A 12,909-nucleotide genomic window follows, 5' to 3' on the forward strand; every position below is an offset into this window, starting at 1 on the left:
ATTGAATGCAATTCCCATCTCCCAATCTGCCTCGTTGCAACTCTTGCACTTTTTTACCAGGACATTGTCTGCAGCTGGAACAATATAATCTGCACCCTTTTCTCTTCACGTTGCACCAGTTACTGTACTTGTCTATGGTTTGATTGTACTCAGGTATGATTTATCTGGATAGATTTATCTGGATAGCATTTATCTTGAGAGATACAGCCTGGAAACAGACCCCTCGGCCCACCAGGACCGCACCGACCAGCAATCACCTCGTACACTAGCACATTAGGGACAATTTACAATTTTATAGAAGCCAATTAACCTACACACTTGTACTTCTTTGGAGTGTTGGAGGAAACCGGAGCACCCAGAGAAAACCCACACGGTCATGGAGAATGTACAAACTCCGTACAGACAGCTCCCTTAGTCAGGAACGAACCCGCGTCTCTGGCGCTGTAAGACAGCACCTCTACCGTTGCGCTACCATGACACCCGGAATGAAGTTTCACATTGTATCTTATTACACAGGTTTACAAAATTATAAACCAATACCAGTTTGCCATCTATATGCTTTAGAACCCATGTTCCAATACACTGGTTCCTGCTGATGTATAGCTGTTGCTGATAGTCCAAAAGCCTGTTTTCTCCTGTAAGCTGAGATGAGAGATGGGCCAGTTCATCTGATTAACATAGAAACATAGAAAATAGGTGCAGGAGGAGGCCATTCGGCCCTTCGAGCCAGCACCACCATTCATTATGATCATGGCTGATCGTCCCCAATCAATAACCTGCCTGCCTTCTCCCCATATCCCTTGATTCCACTAGCCCCTAGAGCTCTATCTAACTCTCTCTTAAATCCATCCAGTGATTTGGCTTCCACTGCCCTCTGTGGCAGAGAATTCCACAAATTCACAACTCTCTGGGTGAAAAAGTTTTTTCTCACCTCAGTTTTAAATGGCCTCCCCTTTATTCTAAGACTGTGGCCCCTGGTTCTGGACTCGCCCAACATTGGGAACATTTTTCCTGCATTGAGCTTGTCCAGTCCTTTTATAATTTTATATGTTTCTATAAGATCCCCTCTCATCCTTCTAAACTCCAGTGAATACAAGCCTAGTCTTTTCAATCTTTCCTCATATGACAGTCCTGCCATCCCAGGGATCAATCTCGTGAACCTACGCTGCACTGCCTCAATTACAAGGATGTCCTTCCTCAAATTACGGAACCAAAACTGTACAATATACAATACAATACAATACAATATATCTTTATTGTCATTGTACCCAGGGGTACAACGAGATTGGGAATGCGCCTCCCATACGATGCAATAATTTAAGTAATTTAGACAACAGCAACCCAACGAAACAAATGTAACAGTTTTAGCCAGGGTAAAGTGCAAGTTGATCTATGCGTTGTGACCATCCGGCTCAGCAGGACCGGTTCATAGCAGCTATGGCCCTGGGGATGAAGCTGTTCCTGAGTCTGGAGGTGCGGGCGTACCCGATGGAAGGAGTTCGAACAGACTGTTGCAGGGGTGTGAAGAGTCTTTGTGGATGCTGGTGGCTTTTCTGAGGCATCGTGTGTTGTAGATGCCCTCCAAGTCTGGTAGCTGTGTTCCGATGGCCCTCTGAGCTCTATGGACTACCCGCTGTAGAGCTTTCCTTTCTGCCTCCGTGCAGCTGAGGTACCACACAGGGATGCCATGCATTAGGATGCTCTCTATGGTGCAGCGGTAGAAGGTCGTCAGCAGCTGTTGGGGTAGACCAGACTTTTTCAGTGTTCTTAACTAGAACAGTCGTTGTTGTGCCTTCTTGACCAGCGCAGCAGTGTTATTGGACCATGTTAGGTCCTCCGAAATGTGAGTGCCCAGAAACTTGAAGCTGGACACTCTCTCCACACTGTCCCCGTTGATAGAGATTGGGGCGTATTCCCCGTTATGTGACCTACGGAAGTTGATGATCAGCTCCTTGGTCTTGGTGGTATTTAGGGACAGGTTGTTATCCGAGCACCAGTTCGCCAGGTTCTGCACCTCCGCTCTATAGTTTGTTTCATCCCCGTAGAGCGGAGGTGCAGTAGACAATACTCTAGATGTGGTCTTACCAGGGTCCTATACATTTGCAGAAGAACCTCTTTACTCCTATACTGAAATCCTCTTGTTATGAAGGCCAACATGCCATTAGCTTTCTTCACTGCCTGCTGTACCTGCACGCCAACTTTCAGTGACTGGTGTACAAGGACAACCAGGTCTCGCTGCACCTCCTCCTTACCTAACCTGACACCATTGAGATAATAATCTGCCTCACATTTATCTGCCTCATGGATAACCTCACATTTATCTATATTATACTGCATCTGCCACGCATCTGCCCACTCACTCAACCTGTCCACGTCACCCTGCAACCTACTAACATCCTCTTCACAGTTTACACTGCCACCCAGCTTTGTGTCATCTGCAAACTTGCTAGTGTTGCTTCAAATTCCCTCTTCCAAATCATTAATATATATGGTAAACAGTTGCGGCCCCAACACCGAGCCTTGCGGCACTCCACTCGCCACTGCCTGCCATTCTGAAAAGGACCTGTTTACTCCTACTCTTTGCTTCCTGTCTGCCAACCAATTTTCTATCCATGTCAACACCCTACTTAAACTTTAGAAGACGGCATAGCTTTATTACAGTTCAGATTTAGGATTATATTGCTGTGAACTTTGCTGCAGTTTGGCAGAGGTGCACAGACATCACAGAACAGACTGGAGTTGGTAGAGACGTTGTAGACATCACCACAATTGACTGCGACTTATTTATTTCAAAGGATTAAACGGGGCAGGAATTGTTACGTGTATCCAAGAGGGTTTCCTAAAACAATATGTGGACAGTCGAACTCGTAGACGGACCAGATGAGTCTGAAGAAGGGTCCAGACCCGAAACGTCACCCTTTCCTTCTCTCCAGAGATGCTGCCTGACCCGCTGAGTTACTCCAGCATTTTGTGTCTATCCTCGTAGATGGACCATACTGGGCCTGGTATTCTGAAATGAGCTTGGCCAGGTGACTGGTGTTTCAGTGGAAGAGCCATTTGGGGACAGTGCTCACAGCTCCATCAGCTTTAAGACACCAAATGCTGGTGTAACTCAGTGGGTCAGGCAGCACCTCTGGAGAACATGGATAGGTGATATTTCGAGTTACGACTCTTTTGCAGCAATTGTGGTGGAGTGGGAACCTGGAAGAGGAGGGGCAGAACAAAGCATGGCAAGTTATAGGTGGATACACGTAAGGGGGGGGGGGGGGGTTTGATAGACAAGATGGTTAGGCAAAGGCCAGAGGTGACAACACAAAAGGTCTGAGATTGGGATAGAAGTGTAAATTGTGAAGCCATGGGAAGGAATATTGGTGGAAGGAAAGGAGGGGAGAAATGGGTGTGCACCCAGGCAGGTCACAGGGAAGGGTGTCTGGGGGAGGGGGGTGGGGTGGCGGGGGGGGGGGGGGGGGGGGGGAAGAAGGGAGTGCGGGTGAGGGTTTGAAATTGGTTGCCTAAAATTGGAGAATTCAATGTTCGTACCATTAGGTTGTAAGCTACCTAAGCAGAATACGAGGTGCTGTTCATCCAGTTTGTGTATGGTCTCACTCTTGCATTAGAAGAGGCCCAGGACAGAGAGGTCAAGGAGTTAAAATGGTTAGCAACCAGTAGATCCAGTAGGTCATGGCAGTGTGCACAAGCGTTCAGCAAAATGGTCACTGAGTCTACTGAGATTTTTCTGTCCTGGGTCTCCTCCATCGACAGCTTGAGGCCACATGCAAACTGGAGGAACAGCACTTCATTTTTCAAGGTAGTCACAAAATGCTGGAGTAACTCAGCGGGTCAGGCAGCGTCTCTGGAGAGAAGGAATGGGTGACATTTCTGGTCGAGACCCTTCTTCAGGCTGATTCTTCAGAAACGTTACCCATTCCTTCTCTCCAGAGATGCTGCCTGACCCGCTGAGTTACTCCAGCATTTTGTGTCTACCTTCGATTTAAACCAGCATCTGCAGTTTTCTTTCCTACTCTTCATTTCCCACTTGGATAGCTTATGTATGGAAAGAATGAGGGGTTTAATTACGATAAATGGTGTCAGCAAGTATAATTTGAACCGAAAAGGGCCCTATGCTATCCTCTGAGGCAAGATATTCAAGACAAAAATGTATGCTTTCTGTCCTCGGATACCACTTACTAATCACTTAACAGTTACAGTCAGAGTGCCACACAGACTTGTTCCAAGATTTATTCAATGGGACAACATCACTGAAACCCACCCTTCTCAACCGTTGCTTAAAAAAAATAAGTGAGCCAATGAAAAATACAGGGGCAGACAGTTGTTTGAGCTTATCACGGTTTAACCGTTAGGCTGAATGCTTGCCAAGTAAACACAGCATTTAGAATCTTTTCACGTCACAGCTTAACAGTATTTTGGAATGCTCAAGAGGTGACAAGTAAACAAAGGTTAAAATCTCAAAAAATTAGAAAATTTCCTCCCAATGATGGCAACTTAATCTTACAGTTTATAAATTAAATTGTATGCTTCTCAATCCCCCAATCATACAAGAAGTTGAAAAATCGTAGCCACTTCATTAACTGAACAACCGGATCATGTTACCACCCGAACTTCCCTAATGAAGACAACTCCAGCCCTGTCGGCCTGCACTTACGGGATTAATTCCCTTCAACAGAAAGCACACAATTTTATGGTCGCGGTATGGCGAGTCCGAAACTTGTTGGTTGTAGAAGAAGTTTATTGCAGCCGCAATATTCGAATACAGAGTTAAACAACAAGGTAAAGGACAACCATCACAAACTTACTGTCTTCCTCGAAGACTTCGCCGAACTAACTAAATCGGGCGCCAAACGCGCACATGACATCGCTGGCCAATCAGCGATGTCGCTCCCTGGACCAATCCCCATGGTCGCGTTCCCACGTGACCTCGCTGGCCAATCCGAGGGTTCGACGACCTGGACCATTCTCTATGGTCGCTACATGACCCCCCCCAGAACCCGAGGTGCGGAACCTAGCCGGGAGCCGGATTTCGCGACCATAACGAGTACGGAGAGGGACAGCCTGCACCACAGGAGCCGGGGGTTCCGGACTTGGCGGAACAGCCGGAACAGGAGGTTCTGGAGGAACTACCGGAACGGGGGGTCCTGGAGGAACTGCCGGAACGGGGGGTCCTGGACTGAGCGGAACTAACGGAGGTCGGCCTCTCCTAGGGGTTTGACCGACCAGGACTGGTTGATCCGGATCCAAATGGGCAGGTTTGAGCCGGGACACCGAGACGAGCTCGCTCTTGCCGCCCATGTCTAAGGTGAAGGTAGCCGTTCCCTTACGCAAAACCCGGAACGGCCCTTGATAGACCCTCTGCAACGGGGCGCGATGGGAATCCTTTCGCAGAAAAACAAACTCACAGTCCTTCAGGGAAGGCGGTTCATGTACCATGGGACACCCATGACGTGAAGTCGGAACTGGAGCCAGGGAGCCCACCCGTTCCCGGAGAGATGCTAACACTGATGGGACTGTAGGCAGCTGGTCTGAAGGGTCCGGAAACAGATCTCCGGGTACTCAAAGTGTCGAGCCATATACTAGCTCTGCGGACGACGCACCGAGATCTAGCTTAGGAGCAGTCCAGATGCCCAAAAGAACCCAAGGGAGCTGGTCTACCCAGTCCGGGCCTTCAAGCCTTGCACTGAGGGACGCCTTAAGTTGGCGGTGGAACCTTTCTACGAGTCCATTTGCCTGGGGGTGATATGCAGTCGTGGGTTGTAACTTGGACCCGTACAGTTCTGCCAGCGCGGCCCAGAGGGACGAAGAGAACTGTGGCCCTCTGTCAGTGGTAATAACTGCCGGGACCCCGAAACGAGCTACCCAATGAAGGGCCAAAGTCCTAGCACAAGACGCTGACGAAATATCAAACAATGGGAAAGCCTCTGGCCACCGGGTGAACCGATCCACCACCGTGAGGAGGTGGGTGTAGCCCCGGGAGGAAGGCAAAGGCCCGACCAAATCCACGTGGATGTGGAAAAAACGAACAGCCGGGACCTCAAAATCCTGTACGGGGGGCTGGACGTGGCGCTGGACTTTAGCGGTCTGACAGGGCACGCAGGAACGTGCCCACCCCGCCATGCCAGACAAACCTCGCTGCTACCAAGGCGGAGGTGGAGCGGATGGACGGGTGCGCCAGCCCATGAATGGCATCGAAAACCCGGCGCTGAAGGGAGGGCGGTACTACCGGCCTGGGACGGGAAAGAGAAACATCGCACCAGACTTTTGTGCCCTCCGACCCACAAGCTACCTGGGCCAACTTCAACCTCGAAGAGGTGGACCGGTAAGCCGAAACGGTATCCGCTAGAAGCTGTGCCTCCGCAAGCTCCTGGGGATCCACTTCGCAGTCCACCGCCGAAATAGGGGGAAAAGCAGGTCTAGACAGGGCGTCAGCAACGGCATTAAGCTTACCCGCGACATGACGGACATCGGTGGTAAATTCGGAGATAGCAGTCAGGTGCCGCTGCTGGCGGGCCGACCATGGGTCAGACAATTTCAAAAAAGCAAATGTTAATGGCTTGTGGTCCGTAAATGCCACAAATGGGCGGCCCTCGAGGAAGTACCTGAAATGACGAACAGCTAAATAGAGAGCCAGAAGCTCTCGGTCAAATGCGCTATACTTCAGCTCGGCCGAATTTAGTTGCCGGCTGAAAAACGCTAAAGGCTGCCAACGGCCACCGACCTGCTGCTCCAGAACCCCGCCTACCGCCACGTCAGAGGCGTCAACCGTCAGGGCCGTGGGGGCGGAGGGGCTCGGATGGACCAACATGGTGGCGCCTGCCAAGGCTGCCTTAGCTGCTGTAAAAGCCGACTCTGCGGTCGGGGACCATATCAACTCTACCGGATTCCCTGCAAGGCATTGGAAAAGTGGGCGCATGACTCGCGCAGCTGCCGGAACGAACCTATGGTAGAAATTAACCATGCCTACGAACTCCTGTAGCCCTTTTACTGTGGTGGGCCTGGGAAATGCCCGGATAGCCTCCACCTTCTCGGGTAAAGGGGAGGCGCCGGCAGGGGTAATTCTGTGCCCTAGAAAATCAAGAGCAGGAAGGCCGAATTGACATTTGGAGGGTTGGATAATGAGCCCGTGGTCTTGGAGCCGCTGGAACACGGTCCGCAAATGGGCCTGGTGTTCCTGCACTGAGGGGCTGGCGACCAGGATGTCGTCTAAATAAATAAACAAAAAGGGTAAACCCCGGCCTACGCGGTCCATCAGTCGCTGGAAAGCCTGTGCCGCGTTCTTTAAACCGAAAGGCATACGCAACCATTCAAACAACCCGAACGGAGTAATTGTTGCAGTTTTCTGTATGTCCTCCGGTCGCACCGGAATCTGATGGTATCCTCGCACCAAATCGATTTTGGAAAACACCACCGCTCCTTCCAGCCCGGATGAAAAATCCTGCAGGTGCGGTATGGGGTAGCGATCAGCCGTGGTGACAGCATTGAGACGCCGATAATTGCCACATGGTCTCCACCCCCCAGATGCCTTGGAGACCATATGTAACGGCGAGGCCCACGGGCTGTCAGACTGACGGACAATTCCCATTTCCTCCATCTTCCTGAACTCCGCCCGTGCCACCACCAGTTTGTCTGGCGGTAGTCTCCTGGCCCGAGCGAAAACGGGAGGGCCTTCGGTGCGGATGTGATGGACCACGCCGTGCTTGGCCGAAGGCGTGTCAAAACGTTGGATGAGCAGCTCTGGAAACTCTGCCAGAATCGCAGCATACGAGTCGGGGGCCGCGACTACGGCCTGGACAGTAGGGCTGGGCGAGGAGGCGATTGTCGGAGCGACGTGCTCATCTTCGGCGGAGGGTCGGAGGTCGTTACCGCGGACATCAGGAACCAGTGAAAAAGCCCAGAGAAAATCTGCGCCCAGGATCGCTTGTTTGACGTCGGCTATGATGAATGGCCATTCGTACGTGCGGAGGCCTAACACAAGGGACATCTTCCGTGTACCGAAAGTGCGAATTGGGCTGCCATTAACCGCGATGAGGGTGGGACCTGTCTTACCCGATCTGGTTTCGAGGTCGGTCGGCGGCACTATGCTGACGATGGCTCCCGTGTCTACCAAAAATTCTGTGTCCGTGAATCGATCATGGACATAGAGGCGCCGGTTCTGGCCAATCGTAACTGCCCCTATGTACGATCGGCCGAGGCATTTCCCGCGAAGGTACAAGGCAAACGGCAGTTGCGGGAGTCGTTACCCCATTGTAGGTGATAATAGCACCAGCCGCGCTTGTGCGGGTCTTTTTGGCGGGCTTTCGGAGAATTGGCGGGAGATGTGGCGCCATATTGCCGTCGCTGTGGCGTGGTCACTGATGTCGAGACCTTGTTGATCGAACCACTTGCCTTGTTTTTTGCCGCTATGAGGGCGTCCGCTTTCGCTGCATATGCTTCGGGGTCCTTAAAAGAACAATCCGTGAGCGGCAGTCGGACATCCTCGGGAAGTCTCTCGCGGAATGCCTGTTCGAACATAGGGCAATCCGTATGCTCACCGGCTAGCATCATCATTTCGGACATGAGGACGGAAGGCAGTTGGTCTCCAAGATCCGGTAGGTGCAGGAGTCTTGCCGCACCACCATGCTTATTAAACCCGAAGATTCGCAGTAATACTTTCTTCATGGCCTCGTACTTGTTTTCCGCAGGTGGATTCACGATGAACCGCATCACGCGCTTGGTTGTGTCCGGCGATAGAGCGCTGACGAGGTAGTAGTACATCGTGGATTCGTCCGACACCTTCTTTATATGAAATTGAGCTTCGGTGTGGATAAACCAAGCTTGCGGTGCGTGCGTCCAAAACAACGGAAGATGAACGCTTGCCGCGCTTGACTCCGGTGTGCCCGGCGCGGTCATCGTCAACGAGGCGTCGGGTTCCTGCTTAGTCGGTGATCGTCCAGATCACGTCGGGGTCACCAATATGGCGAGTCCGAAACTTGTTGGTTGTAGAAGAAGTTTATTGCAGCCGCAATATTCGAATACAGAGTTAAACAACAAGGTAAAGGACAACCATCACAAACTTACTGTCTTCCTCGAAGACTTCGTCGAACTAACTAAATCGGGCGCCAAACGCGCACATGACATCGCTGGCCAATCAGCGATGTCGCTCCCTGGACCAATCCCCATGGTCGCGTTCCCACGTGACCTCGCTGGCCAATCCGAGGGTTCGACGACCTGGACCATTCTCTATGGTCGCTACAGCGGCCATTTTGTCAGGCAGCGGAGAAATTTCCTCAACACATTTCCTCAGGAAATGAGAAATTCATCTAGATATGCACTTGTGCTGAACTAGTTTGGACTGTTTCATTAATAACTCAACACCCATTTAAAGATATCAACACCAGTAAAATGCACAAGGAACTAATTAACCTATCTGGACGAAAGATGCAGTCAGATTCAAAATGGCTTGATGTGCAACAACCACATAGAAAACATCTCCTTACCAATTAGAAGAGCTGGTGACCAGAGATCACTAAACCTTCGATAGACACAAAATGCTGGAGTAACTCAGCGACACACGCAGCATCACTGGATAGAAAGAATGGGTGAACTTTCAGGTCGAGACCCTTCTTCAGACTTGTCACCACTCTTGTCACCACTCTGATCACCAGCTGCAATTTGTGTCTATCTTCGGTTTAATCCAGCACCAACAGTTCCTTCCTGCACATCACTAAACCTTCCAATTTCCTGATTTGCAATATTCAAAAGGAGCTTAAAGAATTGATTTTCATAGTTTCCACTTCCCTAAAAACAGACCAAATTCAAAATCTCAGCACTAAAAACGAGGGCAGAAATTCCTCCACATAAGGCAGTAGAATTTAGTCTGAGACCTACCTGAGTGAATGATCATGTGCCTCCGCAGGTGATTTGATAAATAAAACCTCTTCCCACAACCTGGGTGTGAGCAGACTTTCGTTTTCCCTTTTCTGTGCACCAGGTTGACATGATTCTGGACAGAAATAAAAGATTTTGTAAATGAAATGAGGTAACAGTTTTGTTTTGCACAAACATTTGCTGGATTGTGACACTACAATTCTTAACATCCCCTTCTTTCGCGTGGCAGTAGTGAACACAATTCCTTTTTATCTATTTGTTGAAATTAAACAATGACAGGGAACAATTGCAAGCAAATGTGTAATTTTATCAATGGCACAGTGGCGCAGCGGTAGAGTTGCTGCCTTACAGTGCTTACAGCACCAGAGATCCGGGTTCGATACCAACTACGGGTGCAGTCTGCATGGTGTTGGTAATTCTCCCCGTGGCCACGTGGGTTTTATCCGAGATCTTCGGTTTCCTCCCACACTCCAAAGACGTGCAGGTTTGTAGGTTAATTGGCTTGGCATAAATGTAAATTGTCCTTAGTGCGTGTAGGATAGTGTTAATGTGCGGGAATCACTAGTCGGTGTGGACTCGGTGGGCCGAATGGCTTATTTGCACACTGCTTCTCTTCATTAAACTCAAAAAATCAAATTCAGTTCTACTATTCAAGATTATCCAAGTAAGGTTGTAGCTGACCTGCTAAAACCAATGTGCAAATCTGTTCCAATAAATTCCAGTTATATTCTCTGGGAATGATACCTTTGGTCTACAGATCTATTGCTGAAATGTTATTTTCTAATTGATGAAAACAAATTGCATCAAATCATCCTCAAATGAGGATTCACAGCAGCACCAACATTACTGATTGCCTTTTTTTGACATCTGATTTGTAAATGTTGGATAGCATGAAAAGATGAGCTGAGGGATAGCTGGACTGGTTGTTTGAGGTCTATCAGATCCATCGTTACAATGAGAGCAGTAGAAACTGGAGATAAGCAACATACTAGCACTTTCAAATGGATAAAGTGTAAATTTCCTCAATAACGTATTGACAGGAGATAAGCAGAGTGACAACATCATTAATAGCAGAACTATTTAATCAAATTGAAATTACTTATCTATTCAACAGTCAAGCCTCGCATAATTAATTACATGAAGCCTCAGTGCATTGCGTTTTGCGGTATTGTTATGTTAGAAACATAGAAAATAGGTGCAGGAGGAGGCCATTCGAGCCGGCACCGCCATTCATTGTGATCATGGCTGATCGTCCACAATCAATAACCCGTGCCTGCTTTCTCCCCATATCCCTTGATTCCACTAACCCGAGAGCTCTATCTAACTCTCTCTTAAATCCATCCAGTGATTTGGCTTCCACTGCCCTCTGTGACAGAGAATTCCACAAATTCACAACTCTCTGGGTGAAAAAGTATTTTCTCACCTCAGTTTTAAATGGCCTCCCCTTTATTCTAAGACTGTGGCCCCTGGTTCTGGACTCGCCCAACATTGGGAACATTTTTCCTGCATCTAACTTGTCCAGTCCTTTTATAATTTTGTATGTTTCTATAAGATACCCTCTCATCCTTCTAAACTCCAGTGAATACAAGCCTATGTTATTATAAACAAATTAATAAGCTGGAGACACACAAAGCTGAAGTTGCTGGCATCCTGAAACAAAAGCAGTGCAATTAGGAACTCAACAGGTCAGGTAGCATTTGTAGAGGGAATGGACAGACAATATTTTGTCAGGACACTTCTGTAGACTTAACAGGCCTGTCATGTCATTATTATTTGTGGCAATTTTTTGTATGAAATATTGCCGCTGTGCACTTCTAAACAAGCCTCTATATTCAATGTACTTTTACACATTCAATGCCCAGTTCTTCCCCTTTGATTATAGCACAGATGATGGGAAATATGTAGTTCCTGTTCAGCTGTACTTCAAATTATCAGTACTTTAGTCTCTACCTCCCGAACTCTACCTCCGCTACATCGACGACTGCATTGGCTCTTGTACCCATGCAGAACTCACTGACCATACACTTCACTTCCAATTTCCATCCTGCCCTTGGACTATCTCCGACATCTCCCTCCCATTTCTGGACCTCACCATCTCCATCACAGGAGACAGACTAGTGACTGACATCTACTATAAACCCACTGACTCACACAGCTATCTGGACTACACTTCTTCCCACCCTGTCTCCTGCAAAAAGTCTATCCCCTACTCCCAATTCCTCCGTCTACGCCGCATCTGCGCCCGGGATGAGGTGTTTCACACTAGGGCATCAGAAATGTCCTCATTCTTCAGGAAACGGGGCTTCCCCTCTTCCATTATAGATGAGGCTCTCACTAGGGTCTCTTCTACATCCCACAGCTCCGCTCTTGCTCCCCCTCCCCCCATTCGTAACAAGGACAGAATCCCCCTTGTTCTCACCTTCCACCCCATCAGCCAGCGTATCCAACAAATTATCCTCCAACATTTCCGTCACCTACAACGGGACCCCACTACTGGCCACATCTTCCCATCCCCTCCCCTTTCTGCGTTCCACAGAGACTGTTCCCTCCGTAACTCCCTGGTCCACTCGTCCCTTCCTACCCAAACCACCCCATCCCCGGGCACTTTCGCCTGCAATCGCAGGAGATGCACCACCTGTTCCTTTACCTCCCCCCTCAACTCCATCCAAGGACCCAAACAGTCTTTCCAGGTGAGACAGAGGTTCACCTGCATCTCCTCCAACCTCATCTATTGTTTCCGCTGCTCCAGATGTCAACTTCTTTACATCGGCGAAACCAAACGCAGGCTCGGCGATCGTTTCACTCAACACCTTCGCTCAGTCCGCCTTAACTAACCTGATTTCCCGGTGGTTGAGCACTTCAACTCCCCCTCCCACTTCCAGTCTGACCTTTCTGTCATGGGCCTCCTCCAGTGCCATAGTGAGGTCCACCGGAAATTGGAGGAACAGCACCTCATATTTCGCTTGGGCAGCTTGCAGCCCAGCAGTATGAACATTGGCTTCTCCAACTTTAGATAGTTTCTCTGTCCCT

General features: G+C 49.2%; 1 protein-coding gene across 2 annotated transcripts in view; it reads right to left on the minus strand.

Moving 5' to 3' along the window:
• The window catches only part of znf653 (zinc finger protein 653), a 69,138-nt gene that overhangs the window by 17,093 nt on the left and 39,136 nt on the right, over positions 1 to 12,909 (minus strand). For both annotated transcript variants that reach the window (XR_013549444.1, XM_078429565.1), the window contains exon 6: positions 9,880 to 9,994. Coding sequence is in view for 1 of the 2 variants with exons in the window: in XM_078429565.1 (XP_078285691.1) it covers positions 9,880 to 9,994 (115 nt within the window). In the remaining variant the exon portion in view is untranslated. The remainder of the gene's footprint in view (positions 1 to 9,879; positions 9,995 to 12,909) is intronic.

Source organism: Rhinoraja longicauda, chromosome 37, assembly GCF_053455715.1.
Source record: "Rhinoraja longicauda isolate Sanriku21f chromosome 37, sRhiLon1.1, whole genome shotgun sequence".
NCBI classification, from domain to species: Eukaryota; Metazoa; Chordata; class Chondrichthyes; order Rajiformes; family Arhynchobatidae; genus Rhinoraja; species Rhinoraja longicauda.